Source organism: Marmota monax, unplaced genomic scaffold, assembly GCF_021218885.2.
Source record: "Marmota monax isolate L192 unplaced genomic scaffold, Marmota_monax_Labrador192_F-V1.1 WCK01_AAM20220418_F8-fsc00250, whole genome shotgun sequence".
NCBI lineage: Eukaryota > Metazoa > Chordata > Mammalia > Rodentia > Sciuridae > Marmota > Marmota monax.
In genome coordinates, this window is record NW_026693876.1 from 2,049,537 (window position 1) to 2,070,894 (window position 21,358).

General features: G+C 43.3%; 1 protein-coding gene across 1 annotated transcript in view; it reads right to left on the minus strand.

Annotated features, from left to right (window-relative positions):
• Positions 1-413: 413 nt before the first annotated feature.
• The window catches only part of CUNH1orf21 (chromosome unknown C1orf21 homolog), a 96,354-nt gene continuing 75,409 nt past the window's right edge, over positions 414-21,358 (minus strand). Inside the window, exon 4 of the mRNA XM_046462682.2 lies at positions 414-4,628. Coding sequence (XP_046318638.1) covers positions 4,590-4,628 — 39 coding nt within the window. The 3' untranslated portion in view covers positions 414-4,589. The remainder of the gene's footprint in view (positions 4,629-21,358) is intronic.

Here is a 21,358-nt window from a genome sequence, read left to right on the forward strand (position 1 = left end):
TTATCGGATAGATAACATTCGACACTTAAAATACACTACTCAAACAGGGGGGTGGTAGACCCCGCTTCACAGGCTCCTGTGAGGATTACACAATTATGAAACGCCTAGCACAGTATCTGGCACAGAGTAAGTATCGGTCAAACATCTCAGTTCCTTTTTTCCTCTTCTCCAAGATTAGATTAAATCCCAGATAAGGTATGGGAATCTCCTGAAAAACACGGCCTCACTTCCTGAGTCCCAAGGTTCGTCCCCAAGGCCTATCTATATGTTCCCCACAAGCCTCATTTTTACCATAGCTTCCCTGACCCTTGACCAGAGCCGTACAAAAAGGGGACTGCTGAAGTCAAGGACATTTTCCTCCTTGGAAAAACACATCCACTCATTGGCAAAAGGCAATTCACAGACCTCATTCATGAAATTCCAAAAGGTTTATTGCAGGGACATTTATAGTTTGAAAGCCGGTTGCCTCAGCCAGCTTTACACAGCACACGGGGGTCCAGTAACCCAACATGACATTGTGGAGCTCAACTTCCTCCTTTGAGCCACTTTTCCATTATGCCTTTAAATATATATTCCCTACCCACCAACAATGTCCGATTTTTCTAGTAGGGTTTTAAGAAATGTAACAAAAAGCTCAGTTTCTAAGAGGTATAAAGAAATAAAGCTCTGAGAGAGGGTGCCTTCCAGGGGACAAAGCGTGGAGGGCAGATTTTATGTAAAATTACAGAGCACAACCTAATACCTCTTTTTTTTCTTTTCTTTTTTGAGGGAGGCTGGAGGGACAGGGAGAGAACCTTAGATACCAATTGTTTTGCCTTTTAGAAAGAAAATATCAGAGTCCCAGAATCCAAGATTCTGAGTCAGTGTTTTCTGGGATTAAGAATTTGATAATTTTTCTTCCTACAAAACTAACATATTTAACCAAGTTTCTTAGGGATCAGTGCAGATGGAACACTTTCAAATTCTTGCTCAGTGTCTAAGCAGGACATGGGTAGGTGGCCTTCCATCATGGGCGACTGAAGTAAAATTCCTAAGAGGTATAATCTCTGTTTTCAGAAGAATTAGGGGAGATTCCTGCCTTAGCAGAATAAGGTAGCATTGAGGTTGGGAGGAGGACAAAGTCATAACTCAAAGCTGGATGACATCAGCGGGGGCCAAGAGGCGGGCTCCATCACCCCTGAGACTGTTTCTGGGGCTGTGGGCTTGCTGGCATGGCGGTGCCTGGGCGTGCCTGTGACAAACAGGCGCTTTATCACCTCACAGTGAGCATAAGGCGGGTGCCAGGGTGGTGGGTGCGAGGACCAAGGCTGATCGAGAGGCAGGCCGTTTCTTATTTGAGTCATCAAAGGCCAGTCTCAGATCACAGGCGCTGCTGACAGGGAGGACCTGCCCCAGGGCGGGCGGCTGTGTGGCCCCCGCTGTTTCTGAGGGTTGACCTAGTTTGCCAGTCTCTGGACTCGGTAGCTTCTTTGTCCCTAAATAGACCATAGCACTGTGCTACACTCACGGTTTCAGCCCGGGGCTGGGAGGCGTCTCAGAGGTAAAAGCCTCTTTTAGGGTTGTCCGCCAGTAACAAACACGTATTCAATTATGAGCACAGTACTCCATGATCCTGAATCTCCGCCAACCAAAAGAAAGCTATGCACACACCGCTGAACTTTTACAACTCTGCAACTTGGAGTCCATAAGGCGTGTGAAATCCAGCTGTAAATCTTGTTGGCAGCTCCGCCCCGCCTACTGGCCCCTAGGCAGCTGCATCCTCAGTTGCTCCAGCCCAGAGCCCAGAACCCTCTCTGCTGAATGCCTCTCAGTTGATCCTCATCATGTCCTCGCCTCCATCCACCAGGTCACTGCTCTCCCTCCCTCCTTCCAACTCCCCGAGTCCTACACGGGAGGAGCAGCACGTACAAGCACATACGTGGATTATTCTTTTCCTTGTATCTGAGACAAGCTGCTTAAAGTTTGAATACACAGAGGGAAAAAGAAAGGCAAGATTTTTTTTTTTTTTTTGCTTTAGATCCTCTCAGAAGGCATTAAAAAAATAAAGTACAAACACAAGTCACTTGACAATTTTATGATTAAAACCAACAAATGGAAAACAGACAAGTTGCAAGTGTTGCCAACATAACCAAGCATTTCGTTCCAACCCAGCTCGATCACCCCATTGCTTGGACCTATTTTGAGGGGTACCAAATGCGTCCGAAGATAAAAATCACTTTTGCACAGCAAAGACGTATCCAGTGTTAAACAGGGGAGACAGAGCCCCGGGTGAGGAGCCTCTGGTTCACGGGGACAGCACTTATGGTTTTATGAAACCCTCCAAAGTCAGGTTCCCAAGAAACAGGTGGTTCCATGTACCCGTGTAACATGTCAAAATGTTAACCGTGACCTGGAGACAAAAAAAAAACAGGCGCGAGTCTCATCTTCCTGTGGCAGGTGGGGACTGTCTGGGAAGACACTGTCTGAGACACCAAACAGAGGAGTCACATGGAAGACGTTTAACATTTGCTTCATTCTTGCTTGATAAGAACAGAAGATGGATCCGGGAAAAGGTCATCCACATGACAGTGAACAAAGTCCCCAGTGAGTGAGTTTGAGGTGGGGTTTAGCAGTTCGTTGACAGTTGAGGAAAACTATTTTCATCACTTGGCCAAAAACCCTACAAGGGGTGGGAACATAAAACCCGAGACTACTGGACTCTCCCTGCAGTTTTCTGCTTGAAGCAGGATAAAAGGCCTTAAATTTTGGCTGTGTCTCTATTTATGTAACAACCACAGCTGTTCCTCAAAATAGCTGCTGCCGGCTACAAGATTTCAGGGATTTTTGTTGCTAACATTTGAGTCCATTTTCTATAGCAGGTGACGGGAGCTTGCTTCCCCTGGGTTTTGCTGCCCAGGTCTGAGAGGAGATCAGGAACCTCACCATTAGCCCATCAATGGTGCCACCAATTTTGTGGGAATGGATTTAAAAGTCAAAGTTCATCTCAGGAAGAACGAATTTAACTCCTTATTCTGCTTCATGGCACATGATCTCTTGATGACCTTGGGACATCCTAACTACCCACTTTCTTAATTAATTATCCACCTTTGGGAGGTGGCAGTGTGGCTGTTATGGAGGCCCTTGAAATTCCCAACCCCCAAAGACACATACAGCACTCCCTGTGCACTCCTGGAGAAACCTGGACTGCTGGCGTGGCGTTTAACAGGGTGTCCTCCCCTGAAAGTAACAAAGAGAACCCTCTTCAAAGCTATCAAACACGTTAAAAAAATACAAAAGTTATTTTCTCCTTTTGATTGCTATTTACTTGTGACAATATTTGTTAAAAATATTACTTCTGTCTTTGAGATCAGTCTCTTCATATAGTATGGAAAAATAAACTCTACCAAACACACAGTCAACATTCCCCACCACTGCCAGGGCTTTTGGCTTTTGCATTTCCAAATATCATCACCAGTGTAAATGTCCTATGCTTTCGAGTAGGCAAATGATTTTCACTGTCCTATCCAGTGCCGGAAGTTAGAGGAAAAGGAAGTGGCAGGCTCATGTAGCATCGTGAAGGGGAGAATTATAAAATAAGATGCTTTATTTGCTAATAAAATAAAAGGTAACAGGGTAGTTTCATAGGCCCTCCTAAAAAGTCGCGGGGTGCCTCCTCCTCTCTTCTGACCACTTAGAGCCCTTCTAAACCTTGGTAGATTATTAACGGATGGGTGGGGTGCCATTGAGGCCCATGATCAGCGTCACCACAAAGGCGGGCTCAACTCCACACCCAGGATCATCTTACAACACTGAGTTGGATGAATGGGAGAAGACAAGGATACATAAAAACAGTAAAATGTTTATTTCTTAGAAAAAAAAAAGCGAGGAAGAGGGATTGGAAATGATTGTGATCACACTTCCATCTGCATCTGACCAAAGCCAGCATTGCAAGCTTAATCGTTAAGAGACCTATTAGGTGGAACAACCTGCCGCCCCACTCCTAGGTCACTGGTAGGAGTCAGGTCACAACATGCTTTGAATAGATAATGGCTTCTCTACTTCTTCCAGACAGAGAAACAAGGCTTGCTGCAGCAATCATCCCATCTCCAAAGCTCAACATTGCCAGTGAGAAGCCAGGCTCGGGTCCGTCTCTGGACCGCTCAGGAGAGACAGGGAGGAGAGAGGGAAGGAGATGCTTGACTTAGAAGTGGAACCGGTCTAGAATAGAAGTTGATATCTGAGTTCACCACTACCTCATCTTATAGAAAATAGGTTGGAGAACATCTGTAAAACCAATAGTATCATTATGGTGAAATTGCAGAATTTTGCTGCATACCTGCACACAAGAAAAGTGAAAAGTTGCAACAAGTTTTAACTAGCAGCAACAAAGAAAGTTCGAGAACAGTTATTTTTTTGTTTTGTTTGTTTTTAGGAATATTCCTTTGCAAGTTCATTAAGAAACACTGTAATTTAATGGGGCATACGATATGGAACGATCTTCTTTTGTTATAGCGCTGTTCGTTGAAGAGAACCGACCTTTGCAAAGATTTTGACTGGGGTGTAACCTATTTACACAGTAGCAGCTCCTGGTCTGAGTGGCAGAATTGGTGCTATGTGATGTCTTCTTCCTCCGAACAGTAATCTCGACCCTTGGAGGAAAAAAGAAAAATAAAAGTAACAAGTGAATGAGAAGTTCATTTTTTTTTTGAAGTTCAGAGCAGAGCCTGAAATAGTGGTAATTGATTTTCCTTCAGTCTGTTTCTTTGCAACAGAACCTGGGCTTCATCAGGGACCACTGGGCACAAAGTAGACACATCCTCAGTACTCGCTGACAAACTTTAAAGCTATATATGTCTCAAAGCATGAAAGTCTTCCCCAGGCCCCAATAATCCCTTCCTTTATGTTGTCAAGAATTCATAACAAACTGTGTGGCATGTGTGAGACTCGGTCCTGGCACCAAGCAACAACTGAATGGACGATCCATCAGGAGATGGATTTCTCATCAGGAAGATGGACTGAGTCACTGTCGATTGCTATTCCCGTATATGGAACATAACATTTCACAGAGTGTGGTGGTACACATAACCCAGGGATGTCTCAATTGTAATTCATTCTGAAATCATTTTTAAAACAACAAACAAGGATTTGCTGAATCTTGAGCAAGGTGTCTAGAACCTTATTTTTTTGTGGATGCAGGAAAAAGCAAAGTCTTCTGGACTCTTTCACTAGCACAGCAGATTACGGCCTAGGTGATAGTTACTTTTGAACATATTTTATTCTCTCTGCACTAGGTTCCACATCTGACCTCACTGGGTTGTCTTGGTCAAAACACACTCTTTCTGGCTCTGTAATAATATGCCACAGATACAACAGGAGACAAGCACACCTGCCCCTTGCATCACAATGTCACAGATAAGGGTTTGTGAAAGGTCCTGTATTATTATCATTTTTGCATTCTTCAATGTTTTTATTTTAAAACACAAAGTATAGACCCTAATAGTGTGTGGGGGAAATAACACTTAGAAACAAAATTTTATAAATCTCTGGAAAGTATTCCACAAAGTACCAATACTTCAAGAACAAAATAGTTTGCACACAACTGTTTCTCAAATGTATCACATGTTTGTCATAGTAACTGTATATTGAAAATATTTTCACATTTTCCTAATATTTAAGCACTACCATAAATGGTGGGTGCTAACCCACCTATCCTATCAAGTTACCCCTCTGTCTCTCAGTGTCCTCATTTATAAGATAAAGATAACAGTGGTTCTTTTTTCACAAGGTTGTTGAAGATTAAATGAGTCAATTGTAATAAAGACAACTTGTTCTATTAGCGTGTGCCTCACCCCTCAGCATGCTGGTCTCTTCCACCATCGGACTGCTGACCCCCACCCCTGCTACCTGCAGGAGTGATGGAGTCCAGAGTCAACTTCAGGCTTGATTGACCTGCTGCATAACTAGGTAATCAGTGTTCCTGAGAAGATGGTGTGTACTTAGCAGTGTCCCCCCATTCACCACCTTCCTGGTGACACTGCTCAAGCTGAGGACACCCCAAGCTGTGACCCAAACCATTCGGGAGACGTTCTCTGAGTCATCCATTGGAGAGGCAGAAGGAGACCCTCATGGTCCCTGAATACTGGGAATGTGACCTCTAACACGGGGAGCGGGGCAATCCCAACAAGGCTGGAAATACCAAGAGATGCGCTCCTCTCACCCTTAACCCACGAGGTGCAGAGAGGGGACTTGCACAGGGACGCTGGGGGCTCAGCTGGACAGGAAAGGCAGGACTCAGGAGGTTTGATGAAGGTTTTATTAGGAAAGGAAAGTGGGACATGAGACAAATTACCAGGTTTTGGTTTCCTGGGGATAATCATGGTCTCAGTCCATGTTGTGATCAGGATTAAATGGGAAAAATACAATATCGTTGATAGATGTTAGCTGCGGGTATGATTACTCACTGCTGCTGCTATTGCAATTGTGGTTATTATAAACTGACTGTGTCCAGGCCTCTAGCAGGAGAGGAGGGACCTCCTCCCTTGTGGCTGTCAAGTGTGCGAGGACTGTGGTCATGAGCTGTGCTACCACAAGGGTCAGGAAACCTTCCCCTCCTTGGCCCTGTACTCCAGACAGACCCTCGGACACAAAGAAAGCTTCCAAGCCCGAAAGTGAAGTCCCTTCCCTCCTTATGTCTACATGAGGCTGCGAATCTAAGCAGAGACTCAGCCAGCCAGAGTGGGGTTGAGAGGGCACCTCCTCCACCAGGAAAAACCTGGAAGTAATGACAGACAGACAGACAAACAGACGCACCCCTACCTCGAAGAACTGCTATACTCATTGATAAAACAATGTCTCCAACTCTGTTTAGGCAGCGATGGACCATTTCAGGGCCTACAAAATTTACCGCTACTACCAGAAAGGCTCTCCACACCACATTTTGAGGGACACAGCTAAATAAACCCTCTATATCAACACAAGATGCTGTAACTTTCCTTTCCTAGGTATTTATTCCTCTAAATTATTATAATTACTGCAAGATGGCGGAGGAAAACACGTTAGTTGCTTTGCAGTTATCATTTCATTTATTATTCATATCAACCCTGTTACTTGTGGGGAAAGCTGAGAGAAGCCCAAGACCACAGAGCTAACCTTTGCCCTTTTTTCTTATGACTGTAGTGACTTGATAACTAAATTCAAATCAGTTTAATTTTTGTTATTATCACCTGTCAGCAGCTCTGGGAACCAAATATTTTGGCAAGTCGAAGCTATGAATCAAAACACATCCAAGGTAAGTGCTAGCATACGGCCACCCACTGCTGCTCTAATGACATCTAACTGTTATGGGGAGCCCCATCTCTGTATCATATGGGGCCCCATTTGCACACTGGCTCCACTGGGCAGGACAGGGAGCTTGCTTCTGTGACATGACTTCATGTCTCGTTTAAATTGTTAAGAACTGTGCTAAAAAGAGAACCTGAAAGCCTTTAGCTGTCAGAGGCAGGAAGTAGGAGTGAGCAGGCTCAGGCGACACCAGCAAATCTCTCAGCTGAAGCACGCCCTCCCCGCTTAAAGGGACCCAAAATGGAAGTCTTTGTAAAGACGCTTTATGCAATCAGAATGGGGGACTGTTGCTCACAATTCCACCCTTGTGCAAAAGACGCAAGGAAAGATCCCCAGGAGGCCTCAGAGAGCTGCAAGAATGGAAATTCCAAATGATGCCAACAAGGAAGGATTGTTTGAAAGAGCCATGGGGACATTTTGGTCTGGACTCAGAACACCCTGAGGAGCTCTTGCCCACAGAGAATGTTCTGGTCACTCCCTCTGCCTATGGGCTTACATGTCGTCTTGATTATCCATATTGTGTTTTTCCTTTCAACTTGAAGAAGTTACGAATTTGAGCTATTAAGGAGTAGCAAGAGATAAGACATGCTCCTACTTTTAAGTTCACCTAGATTACAGAGGAACAGTTCAAAGAGTGACTGGATAAAGAAACCGCTCCTTCAAAGTACCGAAAATTACTTTTTCTACTCAGGTTAAACATCTACAGGTGCGGCCGTATTGTAGACGTCTTCAGTACCTTTCTGTACACGTGCATTTTGTTCATTCAGTCTAATATACACACAGCTCAAGATGTGACCATCGGTTGTGGGCTCTGAGAGTACTCCCGTGGGGAAGGGTAGGTGCAAGTTCCAAGTGAGGAAGTGCCGAATCTCTTTCCTCAGCTGTAAAGTGGGAATGGTAAGACCCAACTTGTAGAGTTGTGGGAATTACTAGGAATACAAGTATGGTGTTGAGCAAAGCTGGGCACAGGGTAGGTGCTCAAATGCAACTTTTATGATGATATTGAAAAATGAGAACAACTGACCCAACAGTTAATGAAACTCTCCAGTGAGACGCTGGGCCATGTCTGGATCAGTTCATGCACATCCTCGCTCAGCCAGGCAGCAAGCACGGGCCTGGGTTCTGCTCTTCCTGCTTCCTGGCCAGCACCCCCTCCCCCAGCTCTCAGTCCACCCACTACTTCTCACTTTCTAGATCTCGCCTCAGAAGCCACCTCATGGTCTTCCCTGAACACCCTGGATAAAACAGCACTTCTTACCTGCTTTGTTTTCTTATCACTCCCTGCCATGACTAACATACTGATTCTTTTATTAACTCCCTTTTCCTTTGAACAGAAGCTCTGAGTAGGTTCAAGTTTTTATTCCCTGTTGAATCCCCAGGACTTAGGGTGGCATTGGCAACATGCCAAACGTTCAATAATTACTTGTTGAAAAAGCCAGCAGATGAAAAATATCTATAGAATTTTAAAATTCTGAAGTTGGGAGAGGACCTAGAGATTTTCCTCTTGGATCTCCCATCTAATGTAGGATGAGCCTCAATTTACCACATTCCTCACAGAGGGACTTATCTGTTGCTAGAACATGTTGGATACTTTCCCAAGAGCCCAAATCCTGCCTCTCTGCAGCTCCCAGCTAAGACCTTTGTCTCGGCCTTTGGAACCCTCCGGTTCATCTTTCCAGATATCTTTCCAGACCAAGAGCAATCTTGATCCCCCTTCCCTGAGACTGACATGGTGTCATTCTAGGTCTTCCTCCCTTAAATGTGCCTCAGTTTTCCCCTTGAAAAATGGACCCATCAAAAACAAAGAAAGAACTCTCTGCCAGTACAGAATATCTCATACACATCGCTTAAACTATGTAAGAATTAAGTGTCTGACTAAGGGGACCCCCAGACAAACAGATTCCAAGAGGAGCTCTATGCTAAATCTTAGTAACAGTATAACAGAACATGGAAGGCGAATTAACTCTTCAAGCTCAAGGGAACGGCAAAAGATCACAGAGAAAAATTAAAATATGAACACAACTGAATATTTGAAAATGAACTTTTCCACCCCTGCCCCCCCCAAAAAAAATAAAGAAAAGAAAGCAACATAAAAAGGCAAACTTCACTCTAAGAAAAATATCTGCAAATTATAATATGCAAATGATGAACACTTACAAGGCTCCTACACAAAAAGACAAAAAATAATTGTAAGAGGATCCCAGTGAGAGGGAATGTGCACAAAGTGAAAATTCAGTCAAACCAAAATAAAACCTGAAGACACTCAAACAGGAAAATGATCTGCTTCAGTCATCAAAAAAAAAAAAAAAGATATTTAAAAATAGTAGTGCCCAATTCTTGAGTGTCTACAACAGCATGTGACTTGTGTATATTGCTGCTACTGAATAAAATGGTTCGGCTGCGTCAAAAGCAGTTTGTCAATACACATTAAGAATCATAAAGATTCATACCTTTCACTATAGTCACCATAGAAATCGGAACAGAAAATAAAATATGTGGTTGGAGGTGGGCCTGGGGATTGACTGTAAGCAGGCAGGATAGATTTTACTGAAGTGATGGAAATGTTCTAAAACTACAGTGTGGTGATTGATGGTCTTGCAGTTGGGTAAATTTACTACAAATCATTGAATTGTGCATGTTAAGTGAGTCAGCTTTAAGGTAGGTAAACCATACCTCCATCAAGTGGTTACATATTTATGTGTGTGTGTGTACACATACATACACAGACACATATTTACATTCCAGTATTTTTATTAGGCATGAAAAAAAAATCAGTCTAATATCCTGAAGAGAAAATGGCTACTAAGATTTGGCTCCTGTACTGTCTCCTACCAAACAAACAAAACTGAGCAAGACCAAGCGCCTGCTGTGTCTAAGATGGGCAGGTCCCTCTTGCACCTCCGAGTGTTCTCACATATTGCTCTCCCTTCACACCCTATCCTCCAGCCTTCTCTTCTTGGTCTTTATGATGTGGTTTCAATATTGTGTCAAGTGAAATTTTCCCCAGAGAATCAGTCCCCTTTCAGGGGCATTCTGTCACGCCACCAGGTTGTAGAGTAATTCTGGCCAAAATGTTTGCTTCCCTTGTACGAGGGGGCAGGAAGGGTTTCCTGATGCCTAATGACTCCTGTGAGGCCCACTTCACATGGGCTTGGGGGGAGGCAGGGCTGGGCTGTGGGCAGGTGCTGGACAGGAAGAATCCTGGTGCTTTAATTAAAGAAAGAAGATGTGAACATTTTGCAGAATCACAATGAAGAAGACCTTTTAAATAATTCAACTGATAATGTTTTGAGCCTAAGTATGAACAAAGGCCAGGTACAGCCCCCCATGAAAGAACAGGCTGGAATTTAGCAGAAGGGCAGCTTGGCTGCAAGGAGGGGGAACCCAGGTAGGTACTTAATACCTATGTTTACCTCTGCAGACCACCCAGGAGCATGTCCAGCTCTTCCATGGTGCTCAGTCAGGTCCCTTAAGCAGTCTTTTGCTGTCAACACCAAGCTCGGAGTTAAAGAACCTCTTAGGTATAGCAATGGAGTCAGGGAATTGAATTTCATATTTAGAGAAAGCAAATATGAAGTTGTACAGTGAAGGCTCATGACACAAGTTGTTTCTAAAAAGGCTCCTTTTTGTCTGGAATGATCATCATACAGATCCTTGTTGTTTGTTGACCGACTGAATAACCAACAGAAAAACCCATCCTCTTCTTTACCTGCTGGGATGTCACTGGGAACTCTGTTGGTGTTTGGCTTGTGCATCACTTTGGTTCTCCTACCTCTTGTCTGCTTCCTGGGCGTGACTTTTCTAACTCTGTGCTTCCTGAGGCTCAGTTTCTTCCTCTACTTGTTCTTCCTCAGCCCTTTACCCTGTGCAATGGGAATTCACCACTTTCTGGGTGGCAAAGACCTTTTTTTGGGGGGTGTTATAGGGATTGAACCCACTGAGCCCCATTCCCAGCCCTATTTTGTATTTTATTTAGAGACAGGGTCTCACTGAAGAATTGCTTAGCGCCTCGCTGTTGCTGAGGCTGGCTTTGAACTTACAATCCTCCTGCCTCCACCTTCTGAGCTGCTGGGATTACAGGCGTGCACCCGGCATCAAAGAGCATTTTGATTAATAAAGTATGACTGTCCCACCTGAACGTCAGGTGTGTCCCCTAACACCTTTGTTTCCAACCTGTTCTTCCAGGTGTCACCACCCAGAGGCAACCACAGAGTCACGTTTCTCCGAGAACCGGGACATTCCTGAACTAGCAACACAGGGGCAGGATAACTGCATCCCACAGCCTGAGCGCCTGTGAGCCACTAGCCAGAATCCAGATCAAACTCCACGAGGAGGAGGCTGGAAAGTGGAATGAAGGGATCCCCAGGGGCTGCCCGGCTTCCAGCTCCTCCCACAGGGTTGCAGGGCTGGAAGTGCCCACCTCCCACCCCTTCCCCAGGGCTGCAAGTGCAGGAGCCTCTTTAGCCATAGATGGCTTTTCGAGCATTTTCATTTATGGTCCATTGACAATTTATAACAACAGTTTTAAATGCCGAAGAAATGCTGAAGAAAAGCAAAAATAATTAGCTGCCCTCTTAAAGTCTCCTTCCCCCGGCTTACTTCATTAGAAAAATCAATCGAGGCATTAATGGCTGTCTCCGTCTCTAATGAGCTTTATTCTAATTAGACTCACACATTATTATTTCAGTTGGAGGAAGGTCTGGTTGGTAATGAGCAGGGGAGTGTGACAGCCTCTAGCTGTGCCTTTGACCATATATAGAACGATCACGGTGATTATACAGCAGTGACAACAATCCCAGTGTACTGGGCTTTTCATTTCCAAGAGAGGAGAAATATTAACTAAACAGCTTTAACCCCCCCGCCCCACGGAGTGTTTATTATACCCGAACCTCCACTCCGCCAACCGTAAGGAGGGTAGCTTAGAAGCGTTCAGACACATAATTCTCAGGCTTTATCTGAGGTTGGCACTCAGTTTTTATCTGAGCCTTATCTGATGCTGGTGTCTTCAATGAGGCAACAGGAGATAAGCAGGAGTAAGGAAAAAGAAGGTGGGGACATCCCAGGTTTTCCAGGTTGCGCTGAACTGGTGTCCTAGGGCAGGGACTGGGGGACTTCCTCTGGGGAAAGGCTGGACAGTAAACATTTCAGACTTTGCATTCCATATGGTCTCTGCTGCAACTCGACGACAGTTGTAAGCATGCAGTTGTAAGGTGCCGTAAACACAAGTGGCCAAATCAGCATGGTGGCACCCCAATAGAACTGTATTTGTGGGCAATGAAGTTTGGATTTCATATAATTTTTCACAAGCTAGAAAATCCTCTGTTTCCTTCCCAACTATGTAAACATGTCAAAACCATTCCTGTTTCAGGAATTAGATGTGGCCTAGTTGTTACAGCTTGCCTACCAGTGGCCCAGAAAACAGAATTTGCACCAGTGGATTAAGAGGCCAGCGTTGCTCAAGGGTCTTGCCCTTTCCCAAAGAGATCAAACAGCAGAGGCAATTTCCATCCTGAGATTTCTCCCAGGATAGAGCTGGAATTCTGCAAAATGTTATTTAATAAAATTGTTCATATTTTGCAAATAAGCAAACAAATAAAAATCAAAATTAAATTTGAAAATTCACCTATAACCCCATCTCCCCAATAAATCAGAGTTTTCAAGTTTCATTTGAATCTCTGTCCATGTGCATGTCATTTTTATACGGTTTCAATCCTACGATAGACATAATTTTTTGTTTTTCTTTTTTTTTTAACTGAACATTATCTTATAAATCATTTTCCTGTTGTGACTGATCTTTTATAATGATAAATAGATGTGCCATAAATTTTTGTGGAATTCTTTGTGGAAGATTTCCAGGCAATTCGGTGGACTTAATGCTAAAGGATGTCTCAATTAGTGTGTTCCTAAATGTCAGAGCTAAGATTTACATACCACCCCTGTGGCCCCAAGCCAGGAAATCTGGGACAGCCCACTTGATAGACTGGGCCCTTCTGGATTTCCCCTGAGATTCACTTTCTTTTGGATGATGGTTTTAGCAAATCTGGAATCTCAATTCATCTGCGTCTTGATGGAGAAGTGCCTCCCAGACAAACTCTTTGTCCTGAATTAATTGCTTTTGCCCTAGAATTTGTACTGAACATGGATGGAGGTTTGGGGAGACTAATCTCGCATCTTCTTTTACAGGTAACTGGAAACTGTTGGAAGGACTCCTAGGAGCATCAGCATTCCTGCAGGATTAGAGACCCCAGCAGGCTCCCTTGGACCCTTTCCTCCCAGCCCCTGAGCTTCTCTGGTTGTGACTGATCCAGTCAGTCACAGTGGAGGGAACCTCTTCTTTTATTGCTTCCTGGGCTGAGCTGCCCAAAGAGGGAGAGATGAGTGACAGGCTTCTCAAGTTCGTTCCTTTCCTTCCTCCCCACCAGGAGCACTGACACCCTGGATCCCAGGGCTCGCCTTCCCTTCCTTTCTCTGCTTTCAGACTAGGAAGTGTGTGCTGCAGTAATGAGGTTGGGAGTAGGTGGAGAATAGTGGACGAGTCAGATTGGGGCAGAGAGGCATGGTACCCTGGGCCCAGGGATGGGGAGAACACTTCCTTTTGGCTTTCTTTCTCTTTCAGGGCATGGCTAAAGTGGCCAAGCTGCAGGTACCCCAGAAGAGGGAGACAAGCAGGGTCCATGGGACTTCATTATGCATCCTGCGGAGTCCCCTGGCCTGATTAGCCCTACATGGTTCCTGAGAGTGAGCACTTTGAGAAGACAGAGCTAGGGGAGGCTCAGAGGACACCAGAGAGGCGGGACCCACGGAACTGATTGAATACGTGGAGACTATTCGGCTTCATGGGTTACCAAGCACTGACTGAAGGCAGAGTTGTCACCCATGTGCCCAACTGGTCAATAAGAACAGCAATTCACACAGGATGGGCAATTTGATTGTGTCTGTGGCTATGACTATGACAGCCCTTGGAAACACTTGTGATTTCAAATGAAATCTCAAATAGGAGCATTTCAGGTGACTCGGAGCAAGGCTCCTTGCCCACGGGTTGACACTTCCTGATGGTTTTCTTCCACTCGGTTGCCCATGCTGGGCACAGTGGGACTGTGAGCAAGACCAGTGGCCACGGTATGATCCGCTTTTCTTCCACTTGACATTTTGTCATTAACATTTTCCTCTGACTTTTAGAGATTTAAAAGTTACAGAAAGGAATAAAGAATGGGTCAAATGCTACATCTCCACTCAGCTGTATGAACTAGCATTACTTTCTATCATTTGCTTTAGTCTCTCCCTGGCCCACCTAAGAGATGGAATTACTATCCTAGTCCCATTCCCATTCCCCAGGTCCAACAAGAGTCAAGGCTTAATAATGGTTTTCCCAATTTATTTTATTTTACTTTTTGGTGCTGGGAGTTGAATCCGGAGTGTCAAGCATGCTAAGCATGCATTCTACCACTGAGCTCCACCTCCAGCCTCCAGCTATTTCAGATATTTTAATATTCATGTCAGATTGATACTAGATCAAACACACTGTGCTTTTACATGTATGAATGCTTAAATGTTTAATATCGATAAATAATTGCCATTTATAAAAAGATCATGTAACATATCACATTATGTGTGCATGCAAGTGTGTGTGTGTGTGCGTGTGTGTATGTGTGTGTGTTGCGGGACTATCGGGACTATCAATACCTGATAGATGACTTGCGTTTAATAAATATTTGTTGGATGTCTGTCTATAAACAATGTACTACGTCATTTGTGTTTTAATTCATATGGTTCCATACAATTTTATTTTGCATATTCCTCTAATTATTTAATAATATGATTTGATTATTACAGTTATGGACATACACATACATGGTTCATTTCTTCCTCTCTTCTCTCCTTCCTCCCTCCCTCCCTCCCTCCTTTTTTCCTTCCTCCTCTCCTTCCTTCTTTCCTTCCACTGAACAAAGAATTCTGCAGTACACTTTACTGTGTAAGAGAATCCAAGGATATATACCAAGAAGTCTGATAGATGGTTTTTATTAGTTTATGTTAATGGCTCTTCTTTATATATTCGGACAACAAATCCTCCTGATGCTCTCAGTGTTGCAGATATATTTCAAATTAGTTCTGGACCTGCATCTGGGATCACTCTGCTCTTTAATAAGGCAGATACTGACTCTGGAGGCCCACTTGGCTCCTTGTGTCTATTTTCAACTTGTTACTAGCCCAGAGGGGGGCAGGGGATGATTACATAGCTCCAAACCACCAATAATCAACTTTGAAAATAGGAGCATAAAATATTTCAGTACTCCTTTTGTGGGTTCGAGAAAATGGCATTCCAGTGAGGGCAATCCAGAAGTGTCAGCTCTAAGACAGCTTTCTGGGAACAGAGCAGGTTTTCTGCCTCCACCCAGTGGAATTTCAAAGAGAGGAATAAAATAACAAGAGACTTCAGAATAAAAATTTTCAAGATATATGCAGAGCACACTAAGCCTCCTAACACTGTTCTGACTGATAAATAAGGACATGTCTCATTCTTTGCCACAGAGGAAGAAGAAAAAGTTGGGAGTAAGTTGGATGATACCCTTTAAAGATCTTTCCAACTCCAAAGGTAAGCTGCCATAGTTGAAGCGCCCTATAGGCAAGACTTTTCTGACTGCCCATTTGGCACCTCCCCTGGCCCTGGCTCATTTCTGAGTCCAGAGAGCACATATAAGACAAGCTGATTAAAGGAATCACAAGCCCCTCTCCTCATTTAGATGATTTTGTTGAGAGCTGCCTTTCCTAACATTTTGTTGCTGTTATTACTATATGCATTTTGAGGCTGATATTAATGAATAGTTTTTTTTAAGGCTCATAAAAGTAAGAAAAAAGAAAACAACACCCACAGGAATTAAAAAAGAATGAAGCCTTCAAACAGAAAAAAAATATAGATAGGGAATTTAGCCGTGCCCAAGCCACTGACTCCCTGACTCATTCTGTAATCACAGCTCAAAAGCCAGCAAAGGTGATTTAATGGATCTATAAAAGTTCACAAGGCTTGAACTCCTGAGCATGTTTCTACCACAGAGCAGGGAGGCCGACCCCTGTGCTGGGAAGTGTCCTGTTCCAACACTCCATCTGCAAGGAGAACTTCTGTCTTACTGCATTTTCAGTCAGTCTTAGACCCACCTACCCCTCATTCCCTCCTGTATGAATGATATGGATGATATGGACATAGGACACTTCAACCAAAATAAATGCTACCAGTTACAGAATATCTACAACACAGCAAAAACTCTGCAAGTGATCTGTGAGCTCCAGTCTCACAGCTAGGGGACAGGAGCCAGTCCTTGGATTTGGCTCAGGTCTAAAGCACAGGCTCTTTCTCTTGCACCATGATGCCTCCTCCCCTGGACCCCTATCTTATTTCCTGGCAATACACCTGCTGTATACTGCTATGCTGCTCCAAGCTGTTACAACTGCAGTTGTGCACATCCTATCACACTGAACCCTTACTGCAGGTTCCTCTAATCGTATCTCCACCCTTTGCATGCATTTGCCTCTGTCTGACTCCCAGAGGTCTTATCTGCACCATTCAATCATTTGGCAAGTTTCTTACGCTCTGTGCTAGGCTCTCGGGAAACAGTCAAAGCCAGACCTAATTCTTATCTTTAGGGATATGTTCAATGCATCCAATTATTTTAGATATTCTTAAATAATGTAGCAGTAGTTACTAATATCAGCACTCTCTATCCCAGAGTGTTATCTGTAGGGTTGAAGCCAGGCTCGTGGTTGCAAGATCATAGGGAAGGAGGGAAATGGATAGCTAAAGAAGAGTAAGAGAAAAGAGAAGCTGAATGGGAACAGACCAAGGGAACAAGGCACCCAGCATCCTGCAGCTTGGTGGCTTCTAGTGGTACCCTGAGCTACCTTCCGTTGCCCACTGGCAAAATGAAACCAATCACTGATTGCTGCCTACTGCTGCTGAATTCAGGACTCAAGCACAGAATGGCATGGTTTTTATTTGCATTCAGGGCTCTTCTGCTTCAGAAGCTTAACTCTTCTCCTCTTGATGCTCCCTAAAGAACCAGGCTGACAGAACTTCAAGATTTCTCTGAAAATCAAACTCTCCAGAAAACAAGAAAGTGAGCGGAGGCCAAGGCTTGGAGCCTGGTTGCCTCTCTTGGCTGCACCACCCAATCCTACCAGCAGCCAAGAACACCAGGAGTGAGCTTACTCTCACACTTTTACCAGTGGTTCCTACATAGGGTCGCCATCTTGATGAGCAAGGAGTCATCTGCATAAAGCTACGTGGTAGGAATAAAAACAAAACGGGACTGAGTCACACCCTTGCTCTTTGTAATTAAGGCTTCAATTTGGCCGACAAATGGGGAGAGGAACACGTGGGAGAGAGAGAAGACAAACAAGGGGATGAAGAAGAGGAGACACAAAGAAGGGTTTTATTAGCAAAAGCACGGTCACAATGTGCTCAATATGCTGCAAGAAATTACTCCATGGGGTGACACGCAGCCAAGCCCACTTCCCGAACACACATGAACACGCACGGCTTCCTCTGTGCTCAGGGGACAGGTGTGGGTCATCCTTTAGAGTTATATACAACAGTCTCAGGTTTTCTCATTACTTGTGGGAGGAGTGATGGAGGAGATTTTTAAACACACCTCCAGAAAGTAAAACCCATTCTATCAGTTTGCGTGGGCCAAACATTACTTTTTGTTCTACAGCAACTCTGAGGTTAAACAGCCTCCACAGGAGTCGTCCTCACACAGAGCTCCACATCCTGGTTCTTAACTGCGTGCAAGTCCCTCTCTTCACCAGATGAAAAGCAAGCACCCTCTGACCTCTGACCTGCTGACTCAGAATGAGGGTCAGACAGACCTGATGTGATATTAAGAGAAGGAGCCCTTGAAATAAGTTTATAAATGCAGATTGACCATGACCTTTCTCATCAGCTATATTATTCTGGGGCCAAGGGAATCAGGTCACTTCTGGAACTCAAATGTTTTCTAAATGTAAATGACTGTTCAATAGATTTAAGACTGTACAGATAAACATCTTTTAAAGTCAGCTGACTTAGAATTCTGCTCTTTCTCAGACATTTCCTCAGAGCATCGAGTTGAATAATTCCAGTCAACAAAGCCAGAGCCTCAACATGGTACAGGAAGATTCGAGATACATTAGGCATGCCGACGGCTCAGTCTTGGGCACACTGTGAACTGTTTTTAAGGAGAAGAAGAAAGGAAAGAAACAAAGGAAGGAGAGTGGGTTTGTGTTGAGTCATTTGCACTAGGTTTCCTAATTCTCTTTAAAGCCAAAGATATATATGGATAAGGTTACTACCTGAGCTCCTGGGTACAGCTGGGCCCTGGATGAAAGGGAATCACATCAATGAAATGTGCCATAAAGAAAGCTACCAGTTCTTTCCTGGGCCAGGTTCCATGGAATTATAAAACCTGAAATTATAGTGTTTGAGATACGATATGCATTTTTATAGGGAGAGTCTTTGTAATTCTTAGAAGATTTAAAAAAGATGCCCAAGGCCCAATAAGTTTAAGAAGGCTTGCTTCAGAAAAACTAGCAAGATGCCAAAGCCTTGTCCTGAGACATTCCTCACTTACTATTCAGGGTATTCTTTGTAAGAGCAAAAGACTCTAGTTATTGGATGGGTTTGTACATCCTCATAAAGCAAACTATAAATTCTTGTTTTGCCTGTAGAAGGTGCTACTATTGCAGATACTTAAAAAAAAATTACTGACCTTTTCAGCTTCTTACCAATAAATTGAAGTGTACCAGGGGAAAGCATACCTTAAAATCTGAAGTTACCTATACTTAGTATTATATTGAGAAACTCCCCTATGATCCAATTTTTAAACCTAGATTCTGGTTTTCTCCTCTAGATACAGTGAAAGGCTGGAGTTAAAAAAGAAAAAAAATCACCATCTTGTTCTACAGCAAACTCATTTTCTTAAAGCTGCAAACTGAGGCAAATGTCAGTACTTCAGATAAAATTAGGAACCCAACTAATTGAGCACAACTACTAATAGAATAATAGATATCAGAGTGAAACATGATAAGATAAAAAGAAATGAGGGGGCTCATTTTTTAATTCTCCAAAAAGGAAAGGCAAAAGTAAGTCAAGCAGATCATAATGCTTCTTTGAACTTCCTTTGTTCTGGCCACATCTCTCTCCCTTGGTCACCTTCGGATGCAGCTCAGTGGTATGGCCTCCTCTGTTTCAGCACAGTGGAAGGCACCAAGTGTCCCAGAAACTGTCCCAACTGCCTCGTTAATGGCCTGAAGTTTCAGTACCTGACTTAGGAGGCGGATGCTTGTGTTGAGCACAGGACAATCTCAGCAACGACAGCGGGACCAGGGTGGGGAAGGTGGTGGTGACGGATGACAGACTCCTCTGCCAGGAAAATAATCACATTCTAAAGAAACTCCCTTTAAAAATGGAACTGGTGAAGGAAAGAGACTGTTTCCCCTTTATTTTGCAACCCATATTTCCTATTTTTTCCCTAGAAAAATAGCATAATGTTTGCTGTTCAGTACATGCTGAATCTTTTTTTTTTTTAAATTGCATTTGAGGAAAGGTCACTATTAACTTCTTAGAAAACCATTTGTCCAACTTTAGTGCAAAAGTAAACTGCAGTTCTGCATGTGACAAACTCTAGAGTAATTCAAAATCAGTCCAAAATAAGTTTTACCATGAATATTAAACCATCCAACAGCCTCAGTTTCTGTATACTAATGGTGTTTTACATCTATTTTGAGGGACATGGAGTAGAAATTTTCCTTTGGTATCCAGAGGTGGGATTTGGAAGGCAAACAGGAACCAAGCCCCACAAATATCCAGGAAATGCAACGGGTGAGTCCAGGAAGGGCAGGACAATGTCTCCAAAAGTTCACTTGGATTTAGTTTCTGAGCAATTTAAGGAAGAAAAATGGAATTCCTGAGGATTTCTGGGAGAAGATGAAATCTTAAAACTCAAGGCCTCTCACATGACTCAGTGTCTCAGCTCAAAATTCTAGGCAAGTTTAATCTTTTTTTTTTAAATCAACCCTATAAAACTCAAAGAATATATCTGAGCTACATTCATGATTGTCCTCATGCTAGCCTTGACCAAAGAAATATTTAACCATGGAAAAAGCCCAGGAAAAAATCTGGAAGAATCTAAGCTTCAATTTTGGCAATATAAACAAACACCAAAGATGACACTACACCAAACACATATATTAAGAAGCAATATTCTGATTTTTGAAGATGCTTCATATTTAAATTATAACATAGGATAGCCTATTCAAAATATTCAGAAGGATGAATTTTAGGTAAGAGAAGAGAAACAGAAAAGCATGGCTCAGGAGAGAAAATTCTTGTAGAAATCAACTGGGTGCACGTCAGCTGAAGCAACAGCTTTTCTCTAACTATAAACGTACTGACGCTGGGGGTGTAGCTCACAGGTAGAGCCCCTGTCTAGCACACTCCTTGCACAAGCCCTGAGTTCTATCCCTGGAGCAGCAAGCAACAGCACTATCACCACCACCACCACCACCACCAGAAAACACACACACACACACACACACACTCAATAGTGGAAACATTGTTTATGTTGAATCTACAAATGCTCCTTTGTCCAGGGAATGATCCAGTAAACGATCAAATTACAAACTTTGTTTTGGTTCCACTAAACACAACATAGTCTACATCCTGGATGCAAAGGGAAAAAGAGAAATCAAATTTCAGATGGAAGAAGTGAACTACAGTTTTGAGTAAAAGGTGGTAGAATTTCAATTATGGAAATAAGCTGGAAAGAGATTAGGTCATCTTAAATGCCTTGTATAAGTTTGTCAATGTTGTTTAAAAAGATAACTTAAAACTCAGGTTTTAATTTTTCCAGCCTACCACTAACTACTAGCAGATTTTTTTTTTTTTTACCAAGAAGCTAGTGGGGGAAAAAACCCAAATAAGCAGAAAAAGAAAAGATCTTCATTGTTACAGTGGGAGCAAAATATTTCTTTTTATGTTTCTCTTCACTAAAACAAATGTTATCAACAA